General features: G+C 39.8%; 1 protein-coding gene across 1 annotated transcript in view; it reads right to left on the bottom strand.

Moving 5' to 3' along the window:
- Positions 1-7,565: 7,565 nt before the first annotated feature.
- The window catches only part of PCSK2 (proprotein convertase subtilisin/kexin type 2), a 359,378-nt gene continuing 346,729 nt past the window's right edge, over positions 7,566-20,214 (bottom strand). Inside the window, exon 12 of the mRNA XM_045832582.1 lies at positions 7,566-9,756. Coding sequence (XP_045688538.1) covers positions 9,270-9,756 — 487 coding nt within the window. The 3' untranslated portion in view covers positions 7,566-9,269. The remainder of the gene's footprint in view (positions 9,757-20,214) is intronic.

Raw genomic sequence — 20,214 nt, 5'->3', positions numbered from 1 at the left:
TTTACAGAAATTTTTATGTTGTCTTTAGATATCTATTTTTCTACAAACAGTCCAAAAGTAATTTTTTATTGACACTGATTAAGGAAGTACTCCTTCCCTGTGTACATTCCCAAAATACATTAAGGGCACTGAATAAATGTGCTTAGATGGATTAGTGCATCTGCTGAAACAAAAGCATCTTCCAAGACAACTACATATTTTTAGAGAAAAATTGATGGAGTCATAAGTTATGTTCTCTTATTTCTTTGTTACGGACAATAGAGAGAATATTAAATGGCATCACCTTTCCTTTCTATTTAGAGCTTTAAAAAATCATATTCTGGATTTATTTGAGGTTTTGATTTCAAGAACGAAATATGCTTTTGTTCTTTTTAAAAGATGAATGGAAAAATTACTGCATTACAACATTTTAAAATATTCACAATTTAAAAGCTTAAGAGAGAATGATGGAAACCATTAGCTGGAGTCCAGAATGTACTAGGAATCTAGGAATTTGGGTTAGTGTGTGTATGTATATATACACATACATATACATTTATATGATGTGTATAAAATTTGGCATAAGCCACTGTAAACCTTTTTGTTTTCCCCATGAAGTTTTTTTATTTTTTGGACTATGTATTTAGTTAATATTTTTATTTAAAAAGGCAGGGGTATCTTTTGGGAAAGAAAGATGATTTATATATTTAATCAATCATCAAACATGAATTGAGGGCATGTTCTGGGTCAGGCATGATTCTGGGCACTGGGGAGACAACAGCAAGCAATCAGATGTGGTTCTGCCCTCACAGACATGACATTCTGGTGGAAGGAAGCAGATAACTGAGTAAGAGAAGATTAGATGGAGACAATACCATAAAGGACATCAACAGAGTGATGTGTAAGAGTGACTGGGGGTCTACTTTGGATTGGGTGGTCCAGTGAAGACCACGTGGGTGAAGTGACATGTGATCCAAATGACAAGATGGGCCAATCATGTGCAAATAGCATTTCAGGCAGAGGGATTGGCTAGTGCAAATGCCCTGGGGCAGGAATGAACTTAGCCTGTTCAAGGAGAGAAAATAAAGGGGTTTGCAGGAGGACAATGGAAGGAGGTGAGGTCAAGGAGGGAAGTGGGGACCTGTAAACACCATATCCTGGAAGGCTTGCTTCCACCTGAAAGCTAGTCTCTCAGTGTGAGCTGTGGAACTGCCTGCAGTAGATGCACTGGAGTCTAGTTGGCTGTTCATCCACCCTGGAGCTCCAGTTGCTGCTACTCCACTTTTCCTGATATATTTGGTTTTTCCCAAGAGAGCTGCAATGGGTTCATTTCCTGGCCATGTCCCCTCCCTGAGGTCTCTGAAAACAAGCACTTTAGTTTTATAAAAAGTATTTCTTGTTAGGAAATATGGAGGCTCAGAGCTGGCTTGCCAGTATGATTGATGACAAGAGAATGCTGAGCTTTGACCAGCCCTGATATAGCTGAAGTGAAAGTACATAGGTGCCTGGTCTTAACTGTTGTACCAGAGGCCCCTGGCCTCCTCTTTCTGACTCAGCCTCAAGTCCAGCACTGATGATCTCCAGAAGCTGCCTCCCCATGGAAAAGCTGTGTCCCAGCTCTTCACCTCTCCCATTCTCCAAGCGTTCCAGTTGAAGACCAACAACTGTTGTATCAGCTGTCCTGGGTGCTGACCCCCCAGATCCCCCACAACTCTCACTGTTCTGGTTCTTGCCTAGGCACCCAGGGGCTCCAAGCCCACCTTTCTATACACTGGTGCCAGGCTGGAACCTGCTAGCTCCTTCCTGCTTTGCCAGTGTCTTCCTGGTAGGGGAGAGTGAAGGTCTGGAGGAGGGAGAAGGGACTTGTCCCCTTTGCCACAGCAGCACCTCTTCACTCACCAGCGGTAGCACTTCATATAACAGCAGCAGGATCCATTTTTCAGTTTTTCCAACATTTGCAGAACCGGCCTCATAATCATCTCCTTAGAGATGCCTACACCAGCTAGATGATGCCTCTTCACAGAGGTCTGGGTTGTTCAGGGGCTGCCACATGTGCTCCCTCTCTACCCACAGGAAGGAAAGGTGAGTCAGGATGTGGTGGCCCTACCTCAGCATGAAACTTCACAAACCCAGGACCCCGGCATGATCCCAGCAAGCTTCTGACTCCCGCCTGCTTGTATTAGGTTGCTTGGTCCTTGTGATACTGTAGTTTTCTTTTACCTTTCTAATTAAGTAGGTGGTACTTCTTTAAACTACTCAGTTTATGGGGTTTTATATTTAATTCTCTCTGTTAACATCACTGCTGGGATTTCTGTCTCCTGACTGGTGAAGGAAGGGGCATGAAACAGGGAAGTGAGGTGCCAACAAAGGCAGTATTAACCTGCTGACATGGCTGTGGGCAATTGGGATTTCCTCCCACTGGAGACCCTGTTAAGAGACCTGGTAGATGTCTCAACAGAAGGCAAGGAAGCTGAGATCTTTCTGCACCAGCTCTGTCCTTCAGGTGAAGTGGTCCTGGGGCATTGATCTTCTGGCTTGTCTTCCTGTAGCACACCAGGCCTGGTGCATCTCCGCAGCTAGAGAACACCCCAGCAGAGAGAGAGAGCACATTGGCATGTATGAAACTGTGTGCAGATTATCTCTGGGGTGGGCCAAGGAGATACTGGGTTGGCCAAAAAGTTTGTTTTTTTCAATAGATGGCTCTAGTAGCCCTTAGTTGTCTTTAACTTCATTTGAAACAGTTTTGTAGATTGCATTGTGACAGCTGTCAAATCAGCATGCATTAAAAACACTTATCAAAATTGGTGAATTTTTCTGTAGCCATTTTAATATTGAAGATGGAAGAAAATATGCAACATTTTGCCATATTATGATTTATTATTTCAAGAAAGGTAAAAACATAGCCCTGGCTGGCGTAGCTCAGTGGATTGAGCGTGGGCTGCAAACCAGGCATACCAGGTTCGATTCCCAGTCAGGGCACATGCCTAGGTTGCAGGCCACGGCCCCCAGCAACCACACATTGATGTTTCTCTCTCTCTCTCTCTCTCTCTCTCTCTCTCTCTCTCTCTCTCTCTCTCTTTCCCTTTCCCTCTCTAAAAATAAATAAATAAAATTTAAAAAGAATAAATATTTTAAAAAGAGAGAAAGGTCCCACACAATTGAAATTAAAAAAAAAGTTTTGTGTAGTGTATGGAGACTGTGTTGTGACTGAGCAAATGTGTCAAAAGTGGTTTGCAAAGTTTCCTGCTGGAGATTTCTCTCTGGATGATGCTCAATGGTTGGGTAGACCAGCTGAAGTTGATAGTGATCAAATGAGACATTAACTGAGAACAAATTAATGCTCTAACACATGGGAGAGAGTGGACATACTTGAAATATCCAAATCAATGAAGTTATTGGTAAAAATAAAAAATGTGTCTTTTATTTTACAGAAAAAAACATAGGGACTTTTTGGCCAACCCAATAGCTATAGGGCAGAAGTAGGCAAACGTTTGGTATAAAGGGCCAGTTTATAGGTTGTACAGTGTCTGTTATAACTACTCAAGTCTGCCACTATAGCATGGAAACAGCCACAGACAATTAAAAAAATAGGCATGATTGTTTCCAGTAACACTAATCCCGAGAATAGGCAGCATGCTGGATTGAGTCCCTGGGTTGTAGTTTGCTGATCTTTGATGTAGGTCATGAACCAACAGGGTCTAATGCAAAATTCAATTTACATAACAGAAGATACTTCTAACCTGGCAACTCTTCCTTTCTTCCCCCCTGATGTTGGGAAGTTCCACTGAAGTCTCTCCTTGACTTGAAGCTTATAAGAAAGGATCTTCAAGCCATCATTATATTCAAGTTTATACTAAAATTGTTGTATCATAGGTTTGTAGTTGGGATGTTACTGGTCAATGAAGTCACCTTAAACTCACATGGCATTTGGCACATTGATGATGGAGGACACCATTTAGGTGCCTAGATTAGCACAAATGCTTGACTCCAATTTCTCATGCTTGGGTAAAAGCAAATAGATGCCACAAAAACTTAAGTTTGATTCAAAGAAATAGGGTTTTTGAGATTTTTGAGATGAGAAGTACATTCTCCCAGGAGATAGATCCTTGGTCAATAACTTCACTGTGCTGGTGCATTCACCTGTTACATACCCCTTCACCTACATGTTTGTGTCCTTATGACCAGGAGCTTACCAGATGGCTTATCTGTCACCTGTGGTTGGTTAGTGGCTCCAGGACATGGGGCCCCCAAAGAAAAAAACAGGTTGCAAGTTCTGCCTTCTATCTAGTTTGGAGTAGCTCATGGCATGTCCCCTTGGGTGCAAAGGGCAGAGGGACAACTTTGAGGGTACTATAAGATGGGACACTCAACTCTGAAATAGTAAGGTTGGATTGGCCTGAATCAGTGATGCTTAACATTGGACCTAAGGAATTCTCAGCCTTGTTTGGCTGTTCTGGCATCTAAAACTCTGTGGGCTGAGATTTCTTCTAATGGTCCCCACCCCACCCCAAACCATGCAAGACTGAACATTATGAATTTAGCAAGACAGAGTCTCCATCTCTTTGGGTTGAATGCATTTCTTGTGGTCAGTTCATTCAGTGCCCAGGTTATAGTGAGTCTCTTCTAAGTTTTAAGAAAAAAATGAAGCTGGCAGGCTAGCTTGGAAGACTTGCCTCAGATCAGACCTTGATTCCTTGTCCCTTGTATATCCCAAACCCAATTCAAGCAGAATTTTTTTAACCCCAGGGAAGAAACTCTTAGCAACAAAATGAACAACACTCTAGTGGAAGAACTCAAGAATTAAGTTGATTAATTTACAATGCAAAGAAGGGGGCCATCTTTCCCAAAAATGAAGGTGTGGGTTACCCCCTCTCCTACTGTTAATATCCTTGATAGGCCAAATAAAGTACCAGGAGGCTGTGGGTAGGTGTGGAATTAGACCACTGACAGGAGAATGGTGTTTCAAGGCACTTCTCTGGAAATGGCTTTCCCAGTGTATTGGGCTCTGTCCTCAGCAGACTTCAGGGATTGGAATTTCCCTTTTACACCAGCCTCTGTGTTTCCCTGTGCTTAACACTGCCATATATTGTCTGCCAACTTATGTTTCAGACTCTTCATTTTCCTAAGCTTCCACCAGCTGAGTGTAGGCTGCTCCTAGCACTCTTTCTGTTGATTCATTTCTTCTTTGCAGACAGAGAACCACTCAGCTGACTACAACCAAATCACCTTCATTGGCCCAGGACACATTCTGTCTGATGTTATTCAAACTCCGGGAATTTTTAGAATTCCTTATTCTCTCCCACAAGCTCTGTTCCTACTCTTGGATTTTTGATTTTTAGAAATTTCTATCAAATTAAATTCTTTGTATCCAAGAACTTACTCTAGATAAGAAGGTACCAGTTTCCCTAATCCACCATTTCTCTCTAAATGAAAGTGTCTGGTTATATGTTTCCTAAAGGTTTTATAGTGTGTCATTTCATGTGATCAACTAATGAAGGCATTGATCACATAAAAACACTGTTATTAATTTATAAGTGACAGTAACAATGACATGTATTAGTAACTCTATAAAAATTATCATTTTTTAAACACAGTCTTTTGTAAATCAATCTTTGAACTTAAGTACTGAAAAGCAGTGCCTTAATTTGTCACAAGATCAGACTTTGGACCTTATACCTTTCAATATGTGTTTTAGTTATAGGCTCTCTTAAGATTTTACTAATTGGGTATGATAAGTATTGTATCATAGGACATATTTGAAAATTATTCTTACAATGAAATATGATAAATATATTAATATTTTATTAACAACTATTAAATTTGCTGGACTAGCATGTAGTCACATGGGGTACAGCTAGTTTATAGTATTGTTTATGGTACCTTCCATGAAGAGAGGTTGCCATGTAAATCAATACTTAAGAATATGTCTTAAGGGCATGTCAAGCTCTTTCTGTGGGAGAGACTTGAATGCTTATCAAACATTCTGTTAGTTGTCTTATGTTTCTTAGTTGCTTAAATTTAGGCAAGGGTATTGACCAGTACTGGCCAGTGCATTGTAAGTCAAGTGATGTGTATCTCCTTCAGGCTGAGCATAAAAAAAGTAGATAAGGGTCCTCCATGAGTTCTCTTCTGCATGGATTGTAGCCACTTTGTGTTATGACTACTAACCATAAGGTTAAAGATTGAAGCAGCCTGAATCCCTGAGTCATTCAAAAGTGCATGGAGGTCTGTGGCCTTGGGGAGTCACCTGAACCCTCAGTGGGATTTGTGTGAATTAAACTTTTTTGTGATAAACCACTGTGATTCTGGGGCTGTTTGTTACTACAGTATAGTATAACTTAGTTTGGCCTGAAGAATATATTTTATGATAATGTTTCTAAAAGATTTTGACGATGACCTATGACCTGCAATGAGAAATGTATTTTATATTATGAGCCAATTCATGTACTTAGACATGCACACACACACATATACCTGAAAAACACATTTCAGGAAACCATGCTTATTATTTTATTCTGTCTATTCTATTCTATTCTATTCTATTTTATTCTATTCTACAATGGTAGTCTTGTCACCGCTAAAGTTATTTTATTTTACAATCAGGGATGTAACCTGAGTTTTAAAAAAGCTGCTGTATGTGTATAATTTACTTGCTAATGATAAATCTTACACACACACACACACACACACACACACACACATATTTATGAAAGTAGGCTTTTTAGATCTCGGCAACTTTTTATTATCTGCTTCTAGAATGGATGGTGGTGCTTTTATGTAATACATATCACATCCCACATAATTTCTGGAAGGTAATGTTTTATTGTTAAGTCTCCTAATATACATGTCTTTTAAAATTTATTTATAAAATTTTTTCATAGGGAGTAACAATGTTAACTTGATTAATCATTATTTACTTATTTCCATTTTTTAAAATAAATGACTATAAATATCTCTTGCATTAAGATCAGGGGTATCATAAAAACCTCACTAGCTAGACATATTTAGTGTTAGTACTAGTGCAAAAAATGGAATAGAGGCCAAATATTTTTACTTAGTACTATATATATTTTTATATACTGTATTCTCATATCAAAACTTGCCATTTCTATTAAGAAGCTGATAAGTTACTCTCTAATTTCATAAATTATACCACAACTGTGAAAATATGGACAACTATTTTATATTTTTGCTGCTATATAAGACATTTAATGTTTATACAGAGAGCTGCAAAATTACAGAGGTGATGCAGTGGGAATCGATGAACATTTTCACCTGAATTTCCACTGGCCTTTTTCTTCAGCCAGAATCATCTTGATATTCTCTAAATATTTTTTAAAAGATGAATATGGTATCTGTTTCTTCAATAAATATACATACACACATTTTAGATATATGTGTGTATATACATTTATACAAGTGTATATATACACACATATACACACATGTATATAGTACATAGTATACCTGTGTGTATATGTATTTCTGTGTGCACTTATACACACATGCACACATAATGTCCTTTGGTTTATTTTCAGACTGTAAATGTGAAATAAATTTTTGATAATTTTCATTTATTTTTTCTTTAAATTTAAACTGGTTTAAAAAGACCTTCACAACATGTAATAAATTTCTTTTAAAATAATAAATATTATTACATTTTAAAGCATTATACAGAGAAGATCATATGGTGTTGGAGAAGACAGAAATTCATGCCAACATGGGGCTGGGGAGAAAGAAAGAAAATGGATTTTTCAAACTTCTCTCTTAAAATCACAACCTTCAGGGAATGGAAACTAAGTTCTGGAGTTGCTGGCTTTGAGGAAGGGAACTCTAGGGTTAGCTATGTGCTCCCAGGGGAAGAGAGCAATGCAGCCAGAAGTTGTTGATCAGTTCTTGGGACTGGGTGGGCACTGGGAGTGGGGATGAGGAGACAGTCCTTGAGTAGGAAAACAAAGTGTCAGCAGGTCAGAAAGCATTTCTTTGATAATGAAATGTCGTGCTGTCTTTTGGGGTTGACAGAGGAAAGGAATGTATCAGCTTTAGATTGCCTGTTAAACACCCTCATGGACTGCTTAGTTGCCAAGCTGGTAACTGTGCTTTCCCCAGTAAAGGCTTCTGTTGCTTCTTTCAGGCCTCCCATTACCTGGGGATGAGTTGGCATCCCCATTTTGACAGAAAAGGCTCCACACAAATGAAGGTCTATGTGAAAATGGCTGTTCACATCTTTAGACATGCCCCTTTTACCCTCCATACACCAGTGCCTAAACAGAGGCCATTTCTCTAACACATTACAGAAATCACAACGAGAAGGAGTAAGATATTGCTCTCCAACCATATGTTTTGAAAATCAAAGCCCAAGTTCACGTGTGAAAAACTGTCAAAAATATTCACTAGGCCTCTTGCTTACATCAGATTAAGAAGTCCCAAAATGATTTAGGAAAAGGAATGTTCCTGGGTCAAAAACTATGATGACATGTTGCCAGACCTGCTTTGCCTGTTTTCCTTTTGGATAGCTATGTGAGAAACCCCAGAAAATTGGGGCTGAGATGAACTGTATACAGACTAAGAGTAACTTGGGCTCCTCTAGAATATTGTACTGTAATTTGGAGCAGGAGCTGGTGAAAGGACAGCCAAGCTATGTAGGTTTATATTTGTCATGCTGGCTGAGTAGGACGAGTTATGATGTTGGCATTGGTAGCAATATTTCCAATGCTCATGCTTTTTGACTCCTTTCCCTCAAGTAATTAGGGCTTTCATGGATGGCATCTTTCAAATCATGCCACCTTCATCTACACCACTGAAGAAATCTTGCTAAGTTCAAAACATCTTTCCCCGAAGCATTTACAGCATCTCTTGTGCTTTAAGAGAGTCAGAGCTCACACTTGATTTTCTTTTTATGTAACAGGTCAGTTGAGATCATGAAAAAACATTCTTGGAATCACCACGTGTAGCTTTTTAAATGTATTCTCTTCTCAGGTATGAAAAAATAGAGAGGAAAGATGTCCCAGTTTTGATTGCAGATATCACCTATTTAAATGACACAAGTAAAGAACCTAGAGTCACAAATAGAACATAGGTGTTGGTGGGAACACTGTATTTGGGGCATAGAATAAAAAAGATTCCTTCCATTGTAATGAAAATAATCATTGACAGTGAGCGAAGCTTCAGATCAAGAAGTTGGAATTGCTTGCATGGGGGTGACAGTTGCTAGGTGCCTGACAGAGTATGGAGTGAGGGCAGAGGCAGAGATGGGAGAGGGAGGGAGGCACAGGAGCTAGGGTACAACACTAGTTGTTGTGCAGGATGCTTTTCAGGCTTCGCTCCACAGCTTCATCCAGCTCTTCTTCCAGCTCTTCCTTCTTGGACATGGCCAGCTTGGACTGGTAATCCCTCACGATCTGGTCAATGTAAGGGGCACTCTGCGTACCATGCAGCATCAGTGTCCACTCCTTCAGCACCCCCTTCTGAGGTGTGCCCCCGACAAACCCCAGCTCCAAGGTCCAGGTTCCTCGGGCATCTTCACCCCAAGTGTGGGTGGTCATGAAAGGCCACTTGTCAAAGCCCACCTTGGAGTCATCATCCCTTGGACGCCGACTCAGCAAAATGGACTTGGTACCCATAGGGGAAGTCATGTTGATGTTCAGGTCTCCTCTCCTGGTTGCATTGACTGTGATGACAGCTTGGACATGCTCAAGGTAGCGGACGAAATTTTCCTTTCCTTCACAGGCATCAGTGGTGAGGGTCAGCACCAACTTGCCAGTGGATGGTATTTTCCTGAGGGAAAAGTGATGAGGAGATATGGTAAGGAATGGGCATATTACATGGGGGATTTCAAAAGACAGCTTCAGGTAGTAAAAAGAATAAGGGTTTTGAGACTCATCAGACAGACCTGGGTTAATTCCACTCAAGCTGTATGAGTGTGAGCAAGTTACTTACTCTCTCTGAACCTTGGGAATAGTAGGTGCTATTGATGCCCCTCCCATTTATCCTAAGTCACCTCTGAGTTCCCCTATAGCTCTGGCTTCCATGTATCCAAACTGCTTCCCACCTCAGGTATTGGTACTTCCCAGCTTCTCTCCTGGAGCTTTTCCCTGCTCCATGGGAGTTTGCTTAGCCTGTGTGCAGGTCAGCACAAAGTGTCAGGGATTTAGTTCCTCAGGGACAATCCTCTACCAATGACTGACAGAAGGTGGTGGCTTCTCTGTTTTCATAGCTTCTCTGCTCTTCAGTGGGATACTTCAGTATTCCCAGTGGGACCGAGCCTAGTTGCCCACAGTGGCAACTTGCTCACCAGTGTACTCTTTATTGCTTTTTATTCTTCTTCCTTGTCTCATATCTCCACTTCCCTACTTGTGTTTCTTGGGATCACCTTTCAAAAAATTGGTAGCACCCAGAAGGATACAAAATTAACATCCAGAAGTTAGTTGCATTTTTATATGCCAATAATGAACTATCAAAAAGGAAAATTAAGAGAATAATCCCATTCATAATTGCTTCAAAAAGAATAAAATGCATAGGAATAAATTTAACATAAGATGTAAAAGACCTGTACTATGAAAATTATCACGCATTGAAGAAGGTACAAATAAGTGGACACACATACCATGTTCATGGATTGGAAGAATTAACATTAAAATGTCTATACTACCAAAACAAGCTATAGATGCAATGCAATTCCCACCAAGATATCAATGATATAGATCACAGAACTACAAAAAATATTTTAAAAATTTATATGGAACTATAAAAACCCCTGAATACAACAGCAATCTTGAGAAAGATGAACAAAGTTGAAGGAATCACAATACCTGATATCAAACTATACTACAAGGCCATAGTAATCAAAACAGCATGGTACTGGTATAAAAACAGACACTTAGATCAATGGAATGGAATAGAGAGGCCAGAAATAAACCCATGCTTTTATAGTCAATTAATATTTGACAGAGGAAGCAAGCACATAATATGGGCTAAAGTCAGTTTATTCAAAAAGTTGGGAAAATTAGACAGATAATACAGCAAAATGACACCATACCACTTTCTTATGCCACACACAAGAATAAACTTAAGACTTAAGATTAAAGACTTAAATGTTAGACCAGAAACCATAAAAATCCTAGAAGAAAACATAATCAGTAAAATCTCAGACATTGCTTGGAACAATAATTTATCTGATACATTTCCTCAGGCAAGGGAAACTAAAGAAAAAATAAACAAATGGGACTACATCAAACTAAGAAGTTTTTGCACAGAAAGGAAACCATCAATAAGATAAAAAGGCAACCCACTGAATGGGTGAGCTTACTTGTCAATACATCTGATAAAGGATTCATATCCAAAATTTATAAAGAACTTACAACACTCAACACCAAAAAAACACACAACACTATTTAAAAAATGGGCAAAAGACCTGAATAGAAACTTCTCCAAAGAGTACATACAGATGGCCAACAGACATATGAAAAGATGCTTAATATAGCTAATCATCAGAGAAATACAAATTAAAACTGCAATTAGATACTACCTCCTACCAGTCAGAAAGGCCATCATTAATAAATCACCAAACACTTTTAGCCAAGATGGAAGCATAGGTAGATATGCTTTGCTTCCTCACACAACCAAAAGAAGTACAACAACAAATTTAAAAACAAGCTATAGATGCAATGCAATTCCCATTAAGATATCAATGATATATATCACAGTATTAGAAGAAATATTTAAAAAAATTTCATAGAACCACTGAACTCCCAGGAAATTGAACTGCATGGAAGTCTGACAACCAAGGAGTTAAAGAAGAAACATTCATCCAGACTGGTGGGAGGGGTGGAGGTGGGCACCAGGGGCAGTGAGGATGTGTGGCAAGGCGACAGACCATGTGGGTGAAGTGATGGTTGGTGGACTGGGCAGTCCCACATTCATGTGTGGATAAGCTTGAAGGGACAACTGGGGAGTGAGACAGACCACACAACCCAGGGTCCCAGTATGGGAAACTAAAGCCTCAAAACCTCTGGCAGTAAAAACACGTGGGGGTTGTGGTGGCAGGAGAAACTCCCAGTGTCACAGGAGAGTCTGCTGGAGAGACCCACAGGGTCCTAAAACATACATAAACCCACTGACCCAGGAATCAGCACCAGAAGGACCCAATTTTATTTTGGGAAGTGACTGAAAGTGGGGTGAGAGCCAAACAAGTGGCATTGCTCCCTCACTGACCCCTCCCCTACATACAGCACCAAAATGCAGTGGTGGAGGTTTGCCAGCCCTGGTGAATACCTAAGGCCCCACCCCCTTACAACTTAACAGGTGTCCCAAGACAAAGAAATAGGTCCCAAATGAAACAACAGAGCAAAACTTCAGAAAGAGAGGTAAGCAATGAGGAGATATCCAACCTATCTGATGGAGAATTTAAGGCCCTGGTAACCAAAATGCTCACAGATGTGACTGACTTTCATTGAAAAATGAAAAAACAAATGAAGCACACCCAAAATGAAATAAAGCAAAATATTCAGGGAACTCACAATGACAGGAAGGAAACCAGGACTCAAATCAATGATTTGGAGCAAAAGGAAGAAAACATCCAACCAGAACAGAACAAAGAAACAAGAATGCAAAAAACATGAAGAGAGGCTGAGGAACCTTCAGGACAACTTGAAATATTCCAATATCTGAATTATAGGGGTGTCAGAAGAAGAACAACAGCAAGAAATTGAAAACTTATTTGAACAAATAATGAAGGAAAACTTCCCCAACCTGGTGAAGGAAATAGAATTCCAGGAAGTTCAGGAAGCTCAGAGAGTCCCAAAGAAGTTGGACCCAAAGAGGAATGCACCAAGGCACATCATCATTAAATTGCCCAAGATTAAAGATAAAGAGAAAATCTTAAAAGCAGCAAGAAGAAAGGAGAGAGTTACCTACAAAGGAGTGCCCATAAGACTACTAGCTGATCTCTCAAAAGAAACCTTGCATGCAAGAAGGGGCTGGAAAGAAGTATTTCACGTCAAGAAAGGCAAGGATCTCCATCCAAGATTACTCTATCCAGCAAAGGTATCACTTAGAATGGAAGGGCAGATAAAGTGCTTCCCAGATAAGGTCAAGTTAAAGGAGTTCAATATCACCAAGCCCTTATATGAAATGTTAAAGGGACTTATCTACGAAAAAGAAGGTAAAAAATATGAACAGTAAAATGACAACAAACTCACAACTATCAACAAATGAACCTAAAAAAATAGAAAGAAAAAGAACGAAAACAAAAACTAAGCAAACAACTAGAACAGGAACAGAATCAGAGAAATGGATATCATATGGAGGATTTTCAATGGGGAGGGGGAAGGGAGGAATGGGGGGAAAGGTAGAGGGAAAAAGAAGCAGAATTGGTAGGCATAACATAGATGGGGAGAGGTCAAAAACAGCATAAGAAACAGAGTATTCAAGGAACTTATATGTACAACTCATAGACATAAACTAAGGGGGGAATGCTAGAGAGTTGGGGGGTGCAGGATGGAGGGGGAACAAAAGAGGAAAATTGAGAAAATGTAATAGCATAATCAATAAAATATACTTAAAAATGACTATCAGCTGATTTCTCAAAAGAAACCTTGCAGGCAAGAAGAGGCTGGAAAGAGGTATTTGGAATCATAAAAGGTAAAGACCTCCATCCAAGATTACTCTATCCAGTAAAGCTATCATTTAGAATGGAAGGACAGATAAAGTGCTTCCCAGATAAGTTGAAGGAGTTCATCATCACCAAGCCCTTATTATACGAAATGTTAAAGGGAATTATCTAAGAAAAAGAAGATCAAAACTATGAACAGCAAAATGACAACATACAACTATCAACAACTGAGCCTAAAAAACATAAACAAACTAAGCAAACATCTAGAATAGGAACGGATTCACAGAAATGGTCATCACATGGAGGGTTATCAGTGGGGAGTGAGAGGAGGGAGAATGGGGGAAAAGGTACAGGGAATAAGAAGCGTAATTGATAGGTACAACATAGACAGGGGGAGGTTAAGAATAGTATAGGAAATGGAGAAGTCAAAGAACTTATATGTATGACCCATGGACATAAACTAAGGGAAGGGATACTGGAGGGAGGGAGTGCAAAGAGGAGGGGGATAAAAGGGAGAAAAAATGGTACAACTATAATAGCATAATCAATAAAATAAACTTAAAAGATAAATCAACAAACAACAAGTGCTAGTGAGGGTGTGGCAAAAGGGGAACACTTATGTACTATTGGTTGGAATGCAGACTGGTATTGTGGGAAGCAGTCTGGAAATACCTAAAAAAATTGAAATGGAAGTGCCTTATGATCTAGCAATTCTACTTCTAGAATCTATCTGAGGAAACCCAAAATACTAATTTGAAAGGACATAAGCACCCCTGTGTTCATTGCACCATTACTCATAATCTTCAAGATATGGAAGGAACCCAAATCTCTATCAAGAGATGAGTGGATAAAATAATTATGGGACATTTACACAATGGAATACTACTCACATATAAAAGGGAAGAAAATTCTACACTTTGAGGCAGCACAGATGGACCTGGAGAACATTATGCTAAGTGAAATAAGCCAGTCAGAGATTACAAATTTTGTATCATATGATTTCACTTACATGTAGAAGAATCTAATGAACAAACTGAACTAACAAGGGAAATAGAGACAGACTCGTAGATAGAGAGTAGGCTGACAGCTCTGTGTGTGGAGGTGGGGGATTAGAGGTTGGAGGAATCAAGTACAAAAGAAAAAGGACTCATGAACAGAGACAACACTGTGGTGACTGTGAGGGGAAGGGCTGTAAGGTTAATAAATGGTAATGGAAAACATACAATGAAAATTAAGTTAAAAAAATTGTTAACATACAAGTCCCATCTCAGGGTCTACTTTTGGGAAAACCAGACTGAGACAAAAGCTCATAATGCCTTTCTTTTAAAGTGCTAAGTACCTTGATAAATAAAAGTTCTTGATAATGTAATTGTTATTGTCATGGAAAAACCCTGAAATTGGGTTAATTAATCCTAGAGAAGGACAGTCATTGAAAAATCAGGGAAATTTGGGAGTCTCTTTGTTCATAGAGTTGGAACCCAGTGAAGGGACAATCTAAGCATTTCATCTGTCTTTACCTACAACCAATCTCCTTTAAGGTGAGATGCTCAAAAGCTCTTGCACCAGAAACATAATAAAGCAAATTACATCTGAAGATTGCATGGTGTAATGGAAACACTCCAGACTTTGGGAACAAAACTATTTGGGATGGATTTCTGCTTCTACATGTGCTGGTCAGGAGACCTTGGGCAAGGTATTCAAATACTTGAAGTTTCACTGTCACTGCAGGTGGGTTTTGTGAGGTGAAATAAGACCATTCATGAGAACACTGAGCACGGTGCCTGGCACATGATGTTAGTTCCCCCTTCCTGACCCTTTACCTCTATCAGTATCCTTCCTTGACGTGGCTTTTATGTTGGAGCATAAAATGGTGAATATTTAAAAATTCATATCTTGTAGAGCACATCTAAAAATAGATGCTGGTCACACACCTGGCTCAGAGCCAAGCCTTGGTTCTGTGTTGCCCTTGGAGCCAAGACCACAAGCCTAAAGCTTACCCTGCCGCTCCTTGGTAAAGACAACTGTCTCCTGAGAAACTTGAAAAAATATACTTAAACAGCTTCATGGAGTGCTGTTGTGTGTACTCTGCATGGATACTGATGCTGAGTAATGCATGAAGCATCCATTGGCCAAGGAGATTGAGTGACAATGGTGCAGGTGGCATTCCCAGCACCAGCTCTGGGGAAATCAGTTTGGTAAGGAGCAGGCATTAGGTCAGCTTTGGAGGTCAGCTTATGGATAACCACTACCTGGATCTCTCAAAGAAGATGCTGTGTACTCAGAACCTGTTATGTCAGACATATAACAGGTAAGCTAAGAAATCAGGCAGAAAGCTATGAAGGATGGGCTGAAGGTCTAATTATGGGCAAGGTATCTGAACTGTCTGAGCTAATTTTCCTTACCTATAAAATGGGGATGTTACTTCCTACGTTGAAGAGCTGCTGTGGAGATAAAATACATACACACTCATATGCATTGTTTATTTGCAAATGTCTAGACCAGCACTGGCCACTAGAACTTTCTATAATGATGGAAATGTCCTATTCAATGCAGTAGCCACATGTGGCTATTGAGCACTTGAAATATGACTAGTGTGAGGAAGGAACTCTATTTTTAATTAATTTAATTTAATTTTAGTCATTAATTTATATTCATTTAATTTTGTTAAATAACCACAAGTGGCTAGTTGCCTCTGTATTGAGTAGCACACATCTAAATTGTTTGCCTATGTATACATTAAATTTGATAACACCACCACCACACAGGTGTCTGGAGCTTCTGTTTTTGCTGTGGCTCACAGGGGTCTAGGAAAAGCAACTGGGGAAATGGTGGATCCTGTTATGCTGGTTTTCTGACTACCTTTCTGGAGGCTTCTGGAAAGTTCAGAATCTTAGGTGTAAGTCAGGGGTGTCAAACTCATTTTCACTGGGGGCCACATCAGCCTCACAGTTGCCTTCAAAGGGCCAAATGTAATTTTAGGACTGTCTAACTGTAACTACTTAACTAGGGGCAAGGAGCTCTGCACTGCTGCTGGGTAGAAACAAGGTGCTGTGCGGGATAAAACAAGGTGAAGGGCCGGATTTGGCCCACAGGCTTTGTGTTTGCCACTTGCGGTATAAGTGAAATGCCATATTCTGCCATTCAGTTTTTACACAGACAAGCAGGCAGGTCCAGAGTGGAGGCTTTCCTTCTAAAGTGGTGTCACAGGGGCTCTGCAACTTTCTAAGAAGAGTGGTGGTGGTAACAGATGTTGATAGAGGAGCCTACAGCAGAAAGAGAGACCCTGGCTCTGAGTCCTGCCTAAGTTGGGTTTAAGCCCTTTTCCTATTTTGCAGTCCAGGCCACCTTGAAAAATTCAAGAAGGAAATTCACACGTTAACAAATAGAGACTGTTACCCTGAGTAATAGCCATTCTAGGTGCTATAAAGCATCACTGATCATTGTCAAATGCAATCATCACTATTATCACAAGGATTCTAAACACAAGATGGATCCTTAAAAATTTCATTTTTTTGTCCCCATTTGCATCTGGAGCACTTATGGACTGAAGTTCACAGAGAGGCCTTCACAGAATTTGTGAAAATTCTGGCAGAAAAGTGACATTAGTTCCCTGGAAAAACTGAAAGTAGTTCTTCCTTGGCTAAGAATTTGAGAAGAGATGGCTACTTTAGCTGGAAATCAGATCCATAGTCCACCATTCATGGAGTTTCTGTAAATACACACCAAGTTCTCTTGCACAAGAGAGAAGTTATTCCAGGCTGAGATGATCTCATATGATCAAAGAAGAGAAGTAGGAATTGAACCAAGCCTGAGACAACCATGAGGCACACCATGGCTAATGGGGTTCCACCAGACCACAGGACCTCAGCCAGATTTTCTCCATAGCTGCTCTGAGCTTTGGCTGCCAGTTTGATTCTCAGCTGTCCCCTTCTCGGCAGAATCACCCTCATGCAATGATAGTGGCTGTGACTGGCAGGTCACATGCTTTGCCAGGCTTGATTGATGCCTGGCAGATATGGGGATATATAAGCCTCATGCCCTGGCCTCAAAGTAGGGACAACTGTGTGGTGCCATTGATGCTCTGCTCACTGCCTGCATCTGGTTCAGTGCAGATGCACACAGCTAGTGTTATTTTTCCCTCTTATTAAATTGAGCAGCCTTCACTGACTCTCCTGATAAAGTCTCTTTAGAAAATTGCTTTTCAAACTGACTGTTTCTCTGGGAAGACTAATGCTGAGGAAACCCATAAACCTGACAATCAGCACTCACTCCACTTAGAGCCTGTTTTCGTGCACATCACAGCAAGTGGCAGTTGCCTAAGCTCTCAGGAGTTCAATTCATGGTGATAAGGGCCTCCTCTGCCAGTGGCACAGCTTGCCTGGGCATTGCCTTCTCGACCTCCCTATCCAGCCTCTCAGTTCTCTACCAAAAACATCTGCCCTAGACCTAGTTCACTTTCGTCTGAGAACAAATTCAGGTGCAGAGTGGATGATTGAGCAGAGGGCACTGAGGAATGCAGTCCTTCCCACAAGGCTGTGCCTACAACTTCCCTGGCAGGTCAGCTGGTTCTATTGCCATCATTTAGATATCTTTTTGTACCCAGGTGATGCTGGCTGAATAGCCACTTATTCATTCATTTAAAAAATATTTATTGTGTGTCTACTAGATGCCAGGTGCTGTTCTAGACCCTGAGGATGCACCATTAAACCAGACAGACCAGGTCCCCATCCTTGTGGAGGGCCCAAATGAGTTAGTGCTGAAATCCTCTCTGATTTCATTTTTTCTACAGTTGTGAACTAGGAGTGTCAAAAGTCACGAATAAGAGGGAAAACCAAAGTTACATTTACTGAGTGCCTGCTTTGTACCAGCCCTATGCTGATTTTCTCACTAAAGGCTCCCAACAGGGCAAAGATGTTAGCTCCATTTTACTGGTGAAGAAAGAGAGAAGAAATCCTTGTTTGGGGGCCAATAAGGGCAGAATTCAAAGAGTATATTAATTTATATAGAAAAAAATACTGCATCTTAATTTTTACTAACTTATAATGGAAATAGCTTCTTCTTTGATTAGGAATGCAGGCCCATGACAGAGTGGTATTAGTAGTTCCTCAGCTTGTCACCAAAAGTCCTAGAGATTTGTATATCCCCTTATAGTCTTTGCAGTTATTTTGAAGTAGCATTTGGTTATTATGACAGCTCTGAAATTATCATGGCCATTAGACTTGGCACTAGGAGTGGCATAACACATTTTTGCTTAATGTGTTGATAAAACAAAGGACATGTATTACTTCTTCACGAATTTGTTTAAAAAATTTATACTGGTTTCAATATATTTGGCTTTCTTTGTAATCCCATGTATTTCATCTAAAGCATTTAAAAACAATATACTGAGATGTGCTCCATAGATTTCACCATATTGCCAAATGGGATCAGGGTACAAAGGTTGAGAATTGCTAAAGTAGAGGTTCAGAGAGGTCCACGTATTGTCTAATTTGATGAAATTAAGGTTTGAATCCAGGTCTGGGTAACTGACTACAGAAGCTGCATGTCCTTTTCCAGGACCAACAGGGAGTGGAGGGGAGGATGTACTGTGAGAGGGCTCTGACTCTGGCCAAGTTCAGATGATCAACAGAGTGAAGGCCAAGGCGAGGGGAGGCTTGAGATGGATTTTACCACCATTTAAATGACATAAGTACTGGAGGTGTATCCCCACAATGGAATATGACATAGCAATGGGAATACGTGGGCTTTTACTACACATAATGACTTGAATTGATATCACAAACATAATGTTAAGTCAAAGAAAGCATGCAATTTAGTTAGATAAAGCCCAAGAACTGTAAAGCTAATCTATGGGGACAGGAATGAAAACAATGGCTGTCTATGGAATGTGGGGATTAACTGGAAGGGGGCACAAGGAATTTTTCTGAGGTGATGGAATGTTCTAGTTCTTGATCGGATGGTAGTTACTCAGGTGTTTATATTTATCAAAAACTTAAGTGATACACTTAAGTTCTGTGCATTTCATTGTATATACATAATACCTTAATTAGAAATAACAATGATAAAAACTGCTATTTCTATTCTATTGATGAACAAATGAAGAAAGAAACTAAATAAAGAAGGACCCTATTGTCCAATCCTCTTGCTATAATGGGAAACTGGAAGGGAAGTAGGTACATGTGACCAGCCTAGTAATTTCTGTGTAGGAAACTTCTCACTTAAATCCCTTCAAATGTCTATCCACCTCACTTAGAATTAAATAAAGTCCCTACATTGTTGCACAAGTATAATGAATAAATTAATTGTGTTATAGTCACACAAAAGAACACTATTCAACAATGAGAGTAAATGAACTGCAAGACCACACTAAATATACTTAAATCTCAAAGCATAATTTTGAGCAAAACAATCTAGATGTAAAGGAAAACACAAACATGATTCCATTTATATTAAGTATAAAATAAGAAAAATAATCTATGGAGTTAGAAGAATAGTGGTTACCCTTTGAGAGATTATGGTTGAAGGGGATACATAACCTTCGGGGATATTGATTGTGTTCTGTTTACTAATCTCAGAGCTGGTTACACTGGAAGGTTTTTGCAATTAAAAATAATGGAATAAGC

The sequence above is a fragment of the Phyllostomus hastatus genome, unplaced genomic scaffold (genome assembly GCF_019186645.2).
Source record: "Phyllostomus hastatus isolate PE091 unplaced genomic scaffold, TTU_PhHast_1.1 phas_contig_17, whole genome shotgun sequence".
Taxonomy (NCBI): domain Eukaryota; kingdom Metazoa; phylum Chordata; class Mammalia; order Chiroptera; family Phyllostomidae; genus Phyllostomus; species Phyllostomus hastatus.
This window is presented reverse-complemented; position numbering and strand designations above follow the sequence as displayed.